Here is a 14,769-nt window from a genome sequence, read left to right as displayed (position 1 = left end):
GATTAAACAAAATAATTACTTAAGCAAATAATTAAAATTACAAAAAACTAAAGAAAAATCCAGTTTAAAGTGGTCCCTTGCACTAAACGCGTTCTTAGGAAAGGAGGGACAAGTGGAACGATGAGATGGCTTGGGTATCCCGAGGGTAAACGAAATTTAGATTTTGATAGTGATTTAATATAGATAGTGTTGAACTGAACTTTTTATACACTACAAATCCGCTACAGCACCGTGGAGTATGCTCTCTGAAATATTGCCTCAATTTCCAAAATAATAATCAATAGACGACCACATATAGTTTTCATTTGTTTTACAACAGAACGTTATCATTTATTAATTTTTAGTCAGGTTATAGAGTTGGAGTTTTCAGCCCAAATAACGTCACGTTTATTGCATTTAAAGTAACCAATGAAGTATTTTTGAACCAATTCGTTTTAGGATCGCTCCCAGGTGTCCATGGGCGGCGGGAAAAAAAATAAGATCAGGTCCTCAAGTTTTCCCCCTGTTCTATAAAAAAATATGTTTATTATTTTCTTGTGTGCTAAGAAACTATAAGAACTAATTGAGTACTACTTCTCGTTTTGCTCTGACCCTTACTATGCTTGTGTGTGTTTATCTTATAGTATGACGTACTGAACCAACACAAAACTTTATACAATTATTAAAAAAAGTATACAATTAGCCTTAATTTTAAGTAAAAATTTATGTAATTAAATAGATAAAATCATTTATATAAATGAAAAGTCATACACGATTTGGTAGAATCAACAACCATGTTGAGCAATATAGGGTCGATCATTATTTATTGTTTAATTTTTTCGGTTTTATGCGGTGGAACTGTGAGTGGAGTAAGTATTTTTTTTATTAATCAAATTTTATTTATTATTTAATAATCATGTAACTCCGTATTATTGTCAAATTTGAGTCAGTTAGTTAACCAATACTTAAAATATATTTTGTATTATGATTGATTAATAGCATTATGCAATTAGTTTCATAAATGCTCTGATTTCAACAGAAATCCATTTTTTTGTTCATGGTACGACTGATAAAAAATATACTTGTATATAGAATCACATTTTTTTATTAGTTTTTCTTCTAATTTACTATTTCTTCGGCATTTTTTTAGGCAATGACTGATGAAGAAGTAAAAGCTCTATTCACCAAACTAATTTTAAAATGTTCTACCAAATTCAAAGCAAATATGAAAGAGATGTTGTCTTTGGCGTCTCTACAAACGCCCACCGACCCCCAAGTAAAATGCATTTTGGCTTGTGCATATCGTGAGCTAGGAACGGTAAGAAAATCTTTTTGAATCTCCCCTTTTAAGTTGCCATTTATTAATGCTCGTTGAAATCAATTTTCCCTCTTTTTAATTTTTTATTATGTTGGTTTGTAGAGGTTTATGGGGTACAAAATAATTGCGCTTGAATGCGTATTTCCAACCCAAATTTAAAGTGTTTGCCTGGAAGAGATCGCTCGAAAGCGATAAGTTAAGATAAGTTAAGACATAAAGCGATAAGCCGCCAGTTGCTCCCCTTTTCATCTAACTATGTTCAAATTTTTTTATTGTAATGTAACGAATTGTTAATAAATAAATAAAATAAAGCTTGTATGCATCGTTTACAGATGAATGACAAGGGGGTTTACGATTTGGAAAGTGCATACAAAGTAGCTGAAGAACTTCAGAAAGGAGATGAAAAGAGGATTCAGAAAGCAAAGGAACTGGCCGATGCGTGTTCTATTGGTATTTAATAAAAAATCTATGTTTTTTATTCAATAACAAGTTACATTGTTTTAGCCGATACTGGAGCACCTAAATTAATTAGGTTCAATGAAATTGTAGCTTATCAACTGTTACCAAAATACTATATAAAGAAACATAGAAAAAAGTATATAATGTTTTGCGGGTTTCTTCCAAAAATATTGCAACTAATCTTAAATTATAATACGAATTTTTTTGTTGAAATTTAAGAATATGGAGGTCCTAGTTAGTTGGACTCAATTTCCGCAACTAGACTCAAATTTGGTCCGTTTTGCGTAAACGATATATGGAGATTATAGTTATAATTTTCTACTCAACTTATCAATATGATTAATTTGCCCTAACTCAAATATTCTCTCAAAATATATTATTTCATATTTTTATTAATTATCTGTACATTATGTTCTGGTTTAAACTTTATTATTTCTGATAAAAATACAAAGTTTATATTATATATATTACCATGTGAACTCCTTCAATACTAATAAACTTAACTTAACTGAAAATACTACACATTTTGTTCCTTTAACTTTCTTTAGTGTCACACAAATTTATTATCAGTCAACCAGAGACAACTTTCGTGTTATATAACGTTCATTTAAATGTAATAATATGTTTTGGTGTAACGTTACATTATGTGAATATTTCGTTTATTATGACTATTAAAATGTCAATTTTATTTTATTTCAGTCAACAATGAAACAGTAACAGATGGGGAGAAAGGCTGTGACAGAGCTACATTACTGTTTACATGTGGCGTCAAAAATGCTCCTAAGGTAAAAAAAACGTGTATCATTGTGTAGGAATGTCGTATTTATTAATAATGGAAATCACTATGGTGGTTGGTATTTTGTGTGTGACTTTGTGTGAGAATCAAAAAGATATAACCTAATGACACAGAGAGTATTAAATACTGTTAATGCAGTACATTTCTGTTGGGAAACTTCACATAAATCTTAATTTCTGTATAAAATCATGCATGTATGCTTCATTCAATAATATGACGTACTAATTTATTTGTTTCAGTATGGATTCAAAGTTTAATTCAGCTTTGGTTTTACAATGCTCCACTGTATGCAAGTAATAATTAAATATATTAAGAGAAAAAAATGGTTTTTTAATATCCTGTGAACTGCATAGACATCTAACTTGTTAAACGAACATTTTATTAATTTTAGCGACATCTTGTAAACTGTGTAAGAACTGTACAGTTCTGTAGCGCCATTACCACACCGTCGCGTAGTTTTAAAATACGTATGTAAATAATAGTTAGTAAAAAAGATGGTGCTATAATCGACTAAAATATATATTTATTAATTTATATACACTTTTTAAATTAGAAATGAAAACTAATATTTAGCTCTTCAATTATGTTTTATCACCTACGTATATATATATATATTTATATATATACATATAAAATTCTCGTGTAACAAATTTCAAATCCTTAAGTGATAAGGGCTTTAATTAATTTTTTTTTAATTTTTAAGACATTTTTTCCTGTTTTTATTTTTCTTATGATACAACATACAATACATACAACCCTAAATTTTCGCCCCTCTACGTTCAACCCCTACTTTTATTATAGAAGATAGTTGTTTTTATTGAACTAAAAACATGTTTCCTAAAATAATATCCATGACAGAACGACGTTTGCCGGGTCAGCTAAATATAATAAAATTATATGGACTGCAAAACCATGTTGTATTACAAAACCCAATCAACGAAGGGCTGTAATCAAATTTCAATTAGATAAATAATACTAACAATTCAGTATATAATAAGCAGTGGCTTGACAATCTTTTCATAGCCTCAGATTTCCGTATGTTTTTGTATTGCTTTTTAAATAAACAATAGGTTTGACAAATAGGTCTTACTGTGCACATGGAAAGAATAGTCTGTCGATGCAAAGCCATGAGTAGAACACTTCAAGTTTGAAATGTTCACGCTCAAGTCACTTGGCCAATCCTGTATAATGTTATTGTATTGTACTACATATATTTATTTATTAACACTTCGTTGCATTACATTAAAGGAAAAAAAAATAAACATAATTTGATGAAAAGCAACTGGCGGCCCTATCGCTTTGGAGCGATTTCTTCCAAGCAACCAATGTGAGTAAAGGAATAAGTGAGAAATGTGAGAAAAAAAACATGGATTAAATTACATAAGGTAGGTAAGAAGTGCAAAAATAGATATTACAAATACAATTAGAAGTTAAAAACATACTTAACAGAAACAAAAAAAAAATTAACTAAACTGATATAGGATACATAAAAAAAAACAAAATGTAAAAAGTAAAAAATAAAGTATACTTTATTTATTAACATTTTACTGTATATGTATAAGAGCAATACTACATAATAACACGATTAATTAAATATTTAAACTACAAAAAAAAGTTCATAACTGAATAAAAAATGCATATTCAAATTATTTCTCCCCCATCTTCTTCAGCTACCTATTGAAATTAAACCATACTATTATGTAGTACAGTGCATGTATTGATTATAAACGCATGTGAGAGCAAGTTATTCAACGCACACGCACGCCGCACACAGAGAAAGGTCAAACAACTTCATGCATTTGTGATTTGACAGTTTATGTTGAGCGATACAACTTCACGGTTTACAAACAAAGTTTTGTCGATAATTAGTGAGATTTTCTGTTGTTTTTATGTGTAAAAGTGATTTATGTGGCCATTAATTGTATTGTGTTTAATATAAATATATAGTACTGTGTGTAACACAGTATAAGCGAGTGTCTGGTGAATTGTAAAGGTAAGTTTTTAATGAAAAATACCAGAATTAATTAGCGCTATATATAATTTAATTTTTACACGCTGTCATTTAATTTGGCTAATTTTACTAAGTTCATAGAAGGCAGTTGATAATTTCTTGTATAAATGTATGTATTTTAAATCGTTGATTAGATTTTAAGTATATTTAGAATAAAAAATTTGATGGAACGTTGTAACTAGATCTTGTGAAAAATCCGGTTTTAAACAATATTAAGTTGCCAAAGGTTTAATTCGATATGTTAATCATTCAATTCGTTTTTTCTCTTTTTTTCTTAACTCTTTTGCTAGGCATTTGGCTAGGTTGACTTGATTTAGTTTCAACAGATGATTCTTCGACACACATTTCTGGAGTATTTTGTAACCAATCTAAAGCCGTGTCGATCTCTGTATCCGCATCGCGTCGTCGTCTTTTACCAGTAGCCACCCCAAGTTGAAGTAAAATTGGGTTGGAAACCAGGGCTGCAGCAGCCCCTAGGAGGGCAATCCCAGCTAACGGCCACAAAACCGCTTTTGCTGCTAAAGACTTAAATAAAAAAAGCAGTTATTAGATTATTCGGAATTTATTTGATATAATATAGTAATAATACATTTCTTAGGAAAGTATTAAATAAGGTAATTCTTTATTTATTTTTATTGTGTCCATGGGCGGCAGTATCACTTAACATCAGGTGAGCCTCCTGCCCGTTTGCCAGGGGGCAACGGGCAATTTTATAGAACACCCCTGTTCTTCTATAAAAAAAAAATACGTCCAATGAAACTATTAATATAGTTTTACACAGAAGTTTTCTTACGTTACAATCGAATTTACTTCTCACTTACTGACAAACTATGACGAAACAATTGCACGTGCTTATTATCAGGTATAACGTTTTATTAATTCAGCATTTGTGTCTAATACTGCTGCGATTTTTATTAATAATGTCTATATTGATATAATAAAGGCTATTATTATTATAATATTGAAATACGCAGTAAATAAATCTACGCATCCATATGCTCTTTTTATCAAAAATATTGTTAATTGTATTACTAACATCATATTCAGAGTTTACCTTACTTTAACGTAAAACCCTATATATATATACATTTTATAATCAAAAATTGTGATAGATGATATTAAAAGATTTCGTTGAATGAGAAAAGGAGATTACATAGGAGATGTAGAGGTGTAAAAGTTTAAATATAATTTATCATAAGACTATTGTATGTTGAAACATACCTGATGATAATGTCCAACATGATGACCGTAGTTAGCATGACCATGTGCTTCATGGTAACTATGTTCAAAGCCATGGATATCATGCTCAACTGGCCTATGGTATTCTTGACCGTAATAATATGGCGTTTCTTCGTGATCATATACTCCATGACCTATTAACGAAAATATAGTTTGTTTTACAAAAGGTACCGGATTCACTAGACGCTGTGTTATAATTATATACATATGTTTTTCTAGCGTAGTACATAAATATGTGCAGTACAAAATTTGATCAGCGACGTTTCGCTGCATATCGCTATATCGCCTAATCACACCTTCTGTTTAAAGTTTCATAGCTTAATTGGTAAAAAAAATATGAAAAACGCATTTCTTAGATGCATGAAACAGTTACAACTTGCGCCATAATTCGACTTAATCTTACACGAATCATTTGTTCACTGTACGAAAATCAAATGTTGCTCGCCGTAAAAACACAACTATTGCATTATATTGGCCATGTCTCAAATGATCAATTCTACGATCAGACCACAACATGGATAACGTAAGTTCAAAGTGAATGGAACTATGATATATATAATGGCATGTACAAGATGAATCACATGGGAATGTTTTAATCGATTTATTTACAAATATATACAAGTAAGATTTAGTTTATCACCCACGAAAACACATTTCATCAAAACCATTCCAGTAGTTTAGCATTAATTGTCAACAGTTTTTACCTTAGTGTAATATTATACCTGGATGTTCATGATGTGAGAAACCTTTGCTATAACTCGAGGCAGCTATGGCATTATCAGAGAACTGAAATTAAAATAAATCTTCAATGAACAATACATATATGTATAACTCACCGTTTCGTTCAAAAACTCTTTAGATCGCTATTGTGTACACTATAGTTATATTAATTTATAGAAACAATGGCAATTGTTTTGAATTTTCTATTATCGATATAAAACATGGATTAAGAACAATTGCGACATTCAATTTCTCATAGGTCAATTAAATTAGGGACCGCTATCAAGACGCATCAGAGCACTGCCCTTTTTCTCACGGCCCTTAATGTTTCTTTTCCGATTGGAGCTCTTATTGTTTATGCTATTAGGACCTGTGGGAGCAGACTATTTCTTTAAAAGTTCCAGAACTTTCCGAACGTTCCGAATATATACCTAACTAATATTTAAGACTTCTAAACGACTATGTTATTTACATTTGAAAGGCAATATTCAACATCACGTTTTTGTCAGAAGTCATTATTGCTGGGTATTAGTGTTATTCCCACGGCGGCCCTTCGATTTCTGGGTTAAAAACTGTTTTGACTTGTAAACTTTCCTACTTGCGAATATTATTTTAAAAATTAACACACAAATTTGTTACGCTTATGCACCATAAAGCAATTTTCAATGCTTCACTATGCGGAGGCAAAGTACAAGCGGCGATATTAAGGTTGTATTCCAATGTAATCTGATTTTGATAATAAATATGTTTATTCAACCGCATGAATTGAATTATTCGGTAATTCTACGTACAGTCACCTGTTAGACAGTTGTTTCCGAGAAGTCAGTCGATAATTAATGAATCACGGGAGAGTACCAGTGAGTCAAACTCATTTCTATATTATGTATGTATATGTATTTGTGTTAACAAATAACGAAAACTCTACAAGGGTAGTCGCGAATTGCAAGAAGCTGCAATAAATCAAATAAATATTAAATTTATCAATTTTAAACTCCAATGTTAGATATTAGCTTACCTAAATTGTCATCAAGTATAAAACCTATTTCCCAAATTCAAACTTCAAATTTATAGTTACTTACTAGTTATTAGTTACATACAGATACTATATTAATACAGATTCTTCGGTATAGGTCGTGAAACAAGCCAGGACAGTTTTTGTAATTTATTTCTTTGTTTTAATTTAATAAATTTAAATTGGTTTCATTTTTTAATTTTAGAAGTCGCGGGTTTATAAGTTCAGTATTTGTCCTTCGGGAGGTCTCTGGGAATACTTTTACACCATAATACACTGGTCATGGGAGGCTATTCTGAGGTATGCCGCGAGCAATTTTGGGCCCATTACGATGGGAGTGGAACGAGGTGGGAATTACTTTAGCCCTACTTGTTGTTAACCATTGTATATGCAATAAACGCTTTCTATGGGTACCAAAACTAATTATGTAGAATAAAATATTTTTCGAGCCTTTTTTGAGTCCCTGATAATACGATATTAATTCAAAGAAAAACAATATTCGAAGCCTTCAAGCAACATTACAATCAACTGTATGCAGTTGTATAGGGACACACACATTTATTGCGCCACTTTGGACAGAACAGGGCCAAACCAAGTTCAGGCCAGGGACGGTCAGGCCAGAAGCTAACTACATATATGCTTAATAAAGTTATTTTCTTTCTTTCTTTCCTTTGATGTGTATAATAAAACTTTAATGATACAATCATAGAATGCAATATATATAATGTAAAGTTGCAAGCTCAAACGTATATATTATATATGTTATAATTGATATGTTGTAAAAAAATATATCGGCTACTGGGTACTGACTCACGTTTCCGTTCCGACAAGTTATCAGGAATGTGGGCCATGATATTCCCACCTACCTTGTATTTCTATTCGACGCAATTACAATTTCAAGTAATATGCTAAATCCATATTTGTAAATTTGACGATATTCAATTAGAGAATATTTGTTTCGGATTGGAAGGATCGAGTACACTCTCTCGTATGTTCTCGATGGTAGAGCTATTTAATATGAATAATAAATAATTTATTAGGGACTCAAATTCAACGAAATATGAATATGAGTTATTGAACGTACTTTGTTATAGCTCGAAGATAAGAGGATGTGATTTATATACGAGTGAAGAAATATATGAGAGGTCTACAGAACTACGCACGGATTTACCACCCTCTTACTATTAAAGCCACAGAATATAATGATTGTGATTTTGACAATAACAAGAAATATGTACTTATCAAAGTCGTATTTAAATAATATATACTGTCTAGGAAATTTATTATTTGATTATGGTGGTAGTGGTGATTAATTATCATCAATAATTAATTATATGAAATAAATTCACACATTTTATTATTATACATGATAATACGTAATATAAATAAGTATTATAACAAAGCTACATTATCAATGAACTCAAAAGTGTTCGAATAAACAATTCTTCATAAGTAGGGATATATTCGACTTATGTAACGTCAAAGTAGCCAGAAATCTTACCTTAATGCTTTGAGGATTATTTTGAGCAAAATTAGCATACCGTGCTAAACCCTCTTTATGCATTGCCTCAGCATTTGTAGAATTCTGAAATAAGATCGTGATATCACTCGGCTACACAACATACTCTTATATTACATTTTAATAACTACAAATACATATAACTAATAATAATCCAACTATACTTTATAGAAAAGTAGATCACCTTTAAATTCCCGACACATGTCATACATCACTAAGACAGGCTGGTTAGTTTGCATACCGAACGAGTAAGAAACTCAAGAGAAATTCGATCGGATCACAGCAAACGTCCGACCCTATGATTGCACTATATTTTAGATGTTATACTTCTTTTGGCGCGTTCGGAAAAATTATGAGTGTAAATTTTTGTGCGCGCACGAAAAACCGACACTCTGAAATTAGCTATAGTTAACATTTTAGTTCTTCTGTTGTTAGTGTCGTTTTTTCTACCAAACGTACAATATGGCGAAAGATGGAATTGAGATTATTGAAAAAAAAAATATATCCTGTTTACTGTTACGCCAAAGAAGTATAACTTATGAACTGTGTAAACGCGTGGACACACATTTTTTTTAGCTAGATAATGAGGACAAACGCATGATACAACAAACAAATAGACGTTCAACGTTTAATATGGAAAGCGGTATCGTCCCTGCTAAATGCAGATACGCCCAGCCAAATGAAGTACAAAAACAGCCGGTCAAAATTAAACTATTAGAATAAAGATTTAGACTTAGAATAATAAATTAATTTATCTGTACTATGTCCCCTAGTCTTAACCGCTCCATGAAGCTAATTTGAAAAAAAATATAGTATTCGGTTATGAGTAGCTTTGAGAACACTCGCTATGGTCCGGTTTTCTTTACAGGCAAAAATATTGGCGCTACAAGCTTTAAGGCCTCACATTTATAAATCGTTTATCGTCTTTTTTAATAGGCAAGTAGGTGGTCTGTGCCTTTTTTGGGTCTTCTGGTTTTCCTTTATCGTGCGAGTGAGTGTTAAAGCATATATTTAAAGCCCATGGGTGCACAGACGAGGTTTGGACTTACGACCTCAGGTATGAGATTCGCACGCTTAAGCCACTAGGCCAACACTGCTCAAAAAAAGTTTAATATTTAGCTATTTTATTTTTATACATAGAAAAGTAAACCCACAAAAAATCCTTGTTTCGTACAAAATACATAAACTCCTATAACTTACATTATCCTTCAAAGAAAATTCCCTGATGTGTTCGTTGAAATTGGTATTCGTAATAGGATTGGATTCGGTTGAAGACAGTAAAATTCCCAACACAAGAACAAATTCTAGACTCTCAGACATGACTCCGAATCAAAAGATACAATAAGCCGCTTGATGAAAATGCCTTGTTTTATAAAATTGCCTTGGAGGGGTAACATAATTTGATACACAATGGTCATAGTTACAGATAGTTGACTCTTGCTGTAATTTCATTGTTATGATTGTCATATTGCAAATTCCTTCGCGGAGGATGCACATTGTTAGGGATGTTTTTGTTATAACAACTAACATATATATAAGTATCCCTGTGTGGCTTCGAAGTAAGTAGCCTTGGACACCATGGCTTTAGATTCCTAAAGAATGCAGCGCTCTTACATCTGTCAATGTTCTAGATAATTGTGCCAACAGGCATCACTTGATGAGATGAGACGATGACAAGCGGCCGAATGGAAAGTCGTTCATGCCTTGGAGGATGGGACGGGCATTGGAGATGCTATTTGTGTGGACATCTTAGCCCCGACTCACATCCCTTGGACAAGCAAAAAAGCGGAAAATAATAAACGGCTCAAATATAAGAGATTTTTCACCAACTTTGATTTTGTCCCTTTGGAGTAGAGACTCTTGAGTCGTGGGGTTCAAATTCACGGTTGCATAATTCCGGTGACACCATAGTTGATGCTTTCCTCGCGTAACCAATAAGAATCGCAATACAGTGAGGAATTGCTGCCAAGACCAAACTCTTAATATATATTTTTTAAGTATTATTATTGCATAGTAATGTAGGTTAAGAAATATGTAAATACTGTATATTTGATTGTTATGTTTTGTCATTGTAATATACACATATTTGCACATTATACTCGTTTGAATTGAATAAAACTTTTGTATGAAACTCTAGTAATGTAATAAAAAATCTAATTAGTTTCAGTCGACTGCATAATGTTTATTTATGTTTATATAAATGTGTTTAAATTGTAAAAAACGTATGTCACGTATATCCCAAAGTTATGGCTCAAATCAATAAAAATAAATTATAAATTGTGTGCGCTGAGATGAATCTAATGAATTTTACCCACCTTCCGTAAAAGGCCAGTTTTATTGGTTTTAAATTATTTATTTCGCGGTTACAGATTTACGGTTTGCACCGCGATATATTACCAACCCAGCCAATAAAATTCCTACCAACGAAGAATTAGATTTTAAACTCATGTAATGCCATGACCAACTAGATAAGTATTTTAGTTTACTGTTATCGTTATAGTGGTTTTAGGTGTGATATTTTGTCATTAAATTTTTTTTGTGTATTAAATTGTTTACTTTCATGTTTTAGAAAGTTTTAATTATTTTCGTATTGAGGTAAATCAGCTAAGTAACGAACATAAGAGTAGAAATATACAGTAATAATGTAAGCGTAGTTGACTTAGAGAAATATGATGAAGTAAACATATATATGGAAGAGTGTTCGATTGGCTTCAGCGTGCGACTCTCACCCCTGAGGTCGTAGGTTTGATCCCCGGCTGTGCACGAATGGACATTCGTTCTATGTACACATTTAACATTCACTCAAATGGTGAAGGAAAACATCTTTAAAAAAAAGGGCCTTGCCTTAAACCTAAAAAGTCGCCGCCGTGTGTTAGGCATAGACGGCTGATCACATACTTGCATTTGATTGACAAATAATCATTAAACGCATACATAGACCTAAAAAGGTTGTAGCGCCACTGAGTTTATTTTTTAAACAAATATGGCAGGAAGAATTTCCTGGTTCTTCCAGTATCACTAATTCCTATATTATCAGCTTCAGGTGTATTCCTTACCCATTTCGCTTCCCTCTTATTTTATGGCTTAAATTCCTCACGTGGTACCAAGGTGAAAAAAGTATTAGACTATTACAATGGTTGTCTTTATAGTTGCCAGGATAGTATTTGATTAATGGAATTGGTAATTGTGTAACTATTTAATAAGTTAATAAATTGATAAGTTTAATAGAAACCAGAATTAAATGATTCTAAAAGATAGTTTCCATTATTAATAACAATTAAATCAGGTATGAAATGTGCTAAGTTAAATCTTAGAATTAAAGTTCGAATATGAATCGTACGTTCTTCATTGTTATCAACTATTAATAAATATTAAAATATAATATATATATAAATAATGTAATAAAAATTCAAAATAATTAATGAATACCTAATCATTCTTATCTACGAGCTAGGTGGATATCCATAGTTGCTCACCTCACACATTGAAATCGATTTTTGTTTAGTTTCATAAGTTTATTTTTTACTAGTATTTTTTTGTTTTGTCAAATAGTTGTTTTGTTTTGTTTAATTTTAGATCTCTTCGTGTATGTCATGTTTGCCTATAAGTGCTTGTCACATTAAAAATTGTATTTTGTGATTTTTTTAGAGATGTAAAAGTGTGACAAGTGTTGGCAAGCTTTTTATCAATAAATAAATAATGTATTATACATATATAGAGTCAATTAATATCTCATTCTTTTGTTTTCATAAAGTCCGTATTAATAATTAAAAATATACAATTAAGAGGATTTTTCTTAAAAAAAATTTCTTCAAATGTAGAATATCATCATTCTAGAAACGATTGACACAGAGTTTAATTGTTTCTGAAACTTTTATAAGATTCACAGAAGTACTAATAATTAAAGAAACATATTAGCGTTGTTATCCAATTCACATCTAGAGAAAGCATCAATCACGGACTTAGCTATTGGAAAATGTCACCTGATGGATGGAGTAGTTATCGCGATGGGATTTGCTTCTCCAGGTTTACTTTGACTGATGTAAGAAATCAGGAATCAGTCCTGTCTTGATTGTAGATCGTTAAAAAACTTTTTACAAAGCTAATGCTCATACTCATTACTCAAGCGTGAATAATTAGTTACCAAAGCACGGAAAAAATACGGCTTGAATATAGTAACCGTTTTAAAAACTAAAACTTAAATGTTGCTTGCTGGGTGGGTTTTCATCAATAACAGATGAAAAATTGTATCGAAAAATAAATAATTTTCATACATTGCGACATTCCAGCATTCATAGCTTAAGTATAAAAGCTCTCAACGTCAAATGACGTCTCAGAAATATCAGGAGGAATTCATATGAAAAATGTCATGTTTCAAACATTAGTGCAGATGTAGGGGTGCAAATGTGTCGAGATTCGAAATGAAAATAAGGGCTTGATATATGAATGAAAAAACCAATAATACTGAAAGCTATGCCGATCACTTTGAATAGAGGACTTAGGAAGTCACATAAGTTCAACTTCGAAGAAACTAATAATTTTTAAATCCAAATAAAATTTAATCTTCTTTTTGTACATATATGTAATTCACTATTTGCTATTCTTGAATCTGTAAGATTAGCTTTTTAGTTTTTGTTAGTTATTAATATTGTTTTTTTTTATTTTCTCTAGATTAAGGTTCTATAAATTAATATGAATCGGTGTCTATGACATTTTTTTTATATTGACGGTCATAAGTTTACAATGTATATAGTGACATTAGATATTAATCTGGCACAAAGAGTTTTATATAAAATTAATTAATTTAGTTTATTTATTTATTAACACTTCGTAGCAGATACATAATACAATTGACATAACAATACATATAATTACATTAAAAAGAGGGCAATTGATGGCCTAATCGCTTTCGAGCGATCTCTTCCAGGCAACCAGGCAAAAGTAAGTATTGGTTGAGTAGAAAACACGCTTTGATAACCAATCATAACTTCACTAAGATAAGGTTCTATTTTAAGGTAAAATTGACAATTTATACTAATTGCAGGTTGAATTTTTAAATTAAGTTTCTCTTCGTTTACTAAACAAAATTGTCTTAATTGGTAAAATAAGGTTTTTAGTTGCATAACAATTGTTTTAAAAATAACCATAACGACAATTCTCAATTCAACTAAAACAAAGAATCAGTTAACACACACAGTGCAAAAAGTAAACACCGGTAACTGATTGCGTAAGCTGAAAAAGGAAAGTCTGCGGTTGGTGAAAAATTACACTCATTAGAGTTCGAGGAATTGGCGTTAATAAAAAACGTGTATTTGGGAAATGGGAGCGTTGACAAATGCGAGTGGCTAATGAGACGCATCACCTGCAGACGCGTTTGTTTACGAATTTTTATATGAACTGATACAAGTTTACCTTCATACTCACAAGGAAATATTTTTATGAGTTCAAGATTAAATATAATAATAGTATCTGATATTTTCACATTCAAGTCGCAGTCTTCTACTTTTAAAGACAGTTCTACTAGGTTACTGTACGGATTAATTTATATGAAACTTTATTATTACATAGGACTTGTTTGAACTAGCACTAATACACTTCAGATTTATACTATTGCGGTCCAGAAATCAAATAACTTAAGACGGGTTCCAGGGAAGGAGACGGGTTTTTTAATTAAAAAAAAATATATTAAGTATTACAACAAAGTTATTGTAGAATT

General features: G+C 31.2%; 2 protein-coding genes across 2 annotated transcripts; one reads left to right on the top strand and one right to left on the bottom strand.

Moving 5' to 3' along the window:
* Positions 1-1,132: 1,132 nt before the first annotated feature.
* On the top strand, positions 1,133-2,809 carry LOC123689289. Its single transcript, XM_045628696.1, has 4 exons — positions 1,133-1,297; positions 1,630-1,747; positions 2,456-2,541; positions 2,792-2,809. Exons 1-4 carry the CDS (start codon positions 1,133-1,135, stop codon positions 2,807-2,809), a joined length of 387 nt encoding a protein of 128 aa, XP_045484652.1.
* Positions 2,810-4,812: 2,003 nt separating this feature from the next.
* LOC123689288 lies at positions 4,813-10,373 on the bottom strand. Its single transcript, XM_045628695.1, has 5 exons — positions 10,254-10,373; positions 9,036-9,119; positions 6,525-6,588; positions 5,785-5,936; positions 4,813-5,088 (listed from the first exon to the last, which is right to left on the bottom strand). Exons 1-5 carry the CDS (start codon positions 10,371-10,373, stop codon positions 4,813-4,815), a joined length of 696 nt encoding a protein of 231 aa, XP_045484651.1.
* Positions 10,374-14,769: the final 4,396 nt, after the last annotated feature.

The sequence above is a fragment of the Pieris rapae genome, chromosome 6, assembly GCF_905147795.1.
Source record: "Pieris rapae chromosome 6, ilPieRapa1.1, whole genome shotgun sequence".
NCBI lineage: Eukaryota > Metazoa > Arthropoda > Insecta > Lepidoptera > Pieridae > Pieris > Pieris rapae.
Note: the sequence above shows the minus strand (reverse complement) of the source record. Positions and strands in the feature narration are given on the sequence as shown.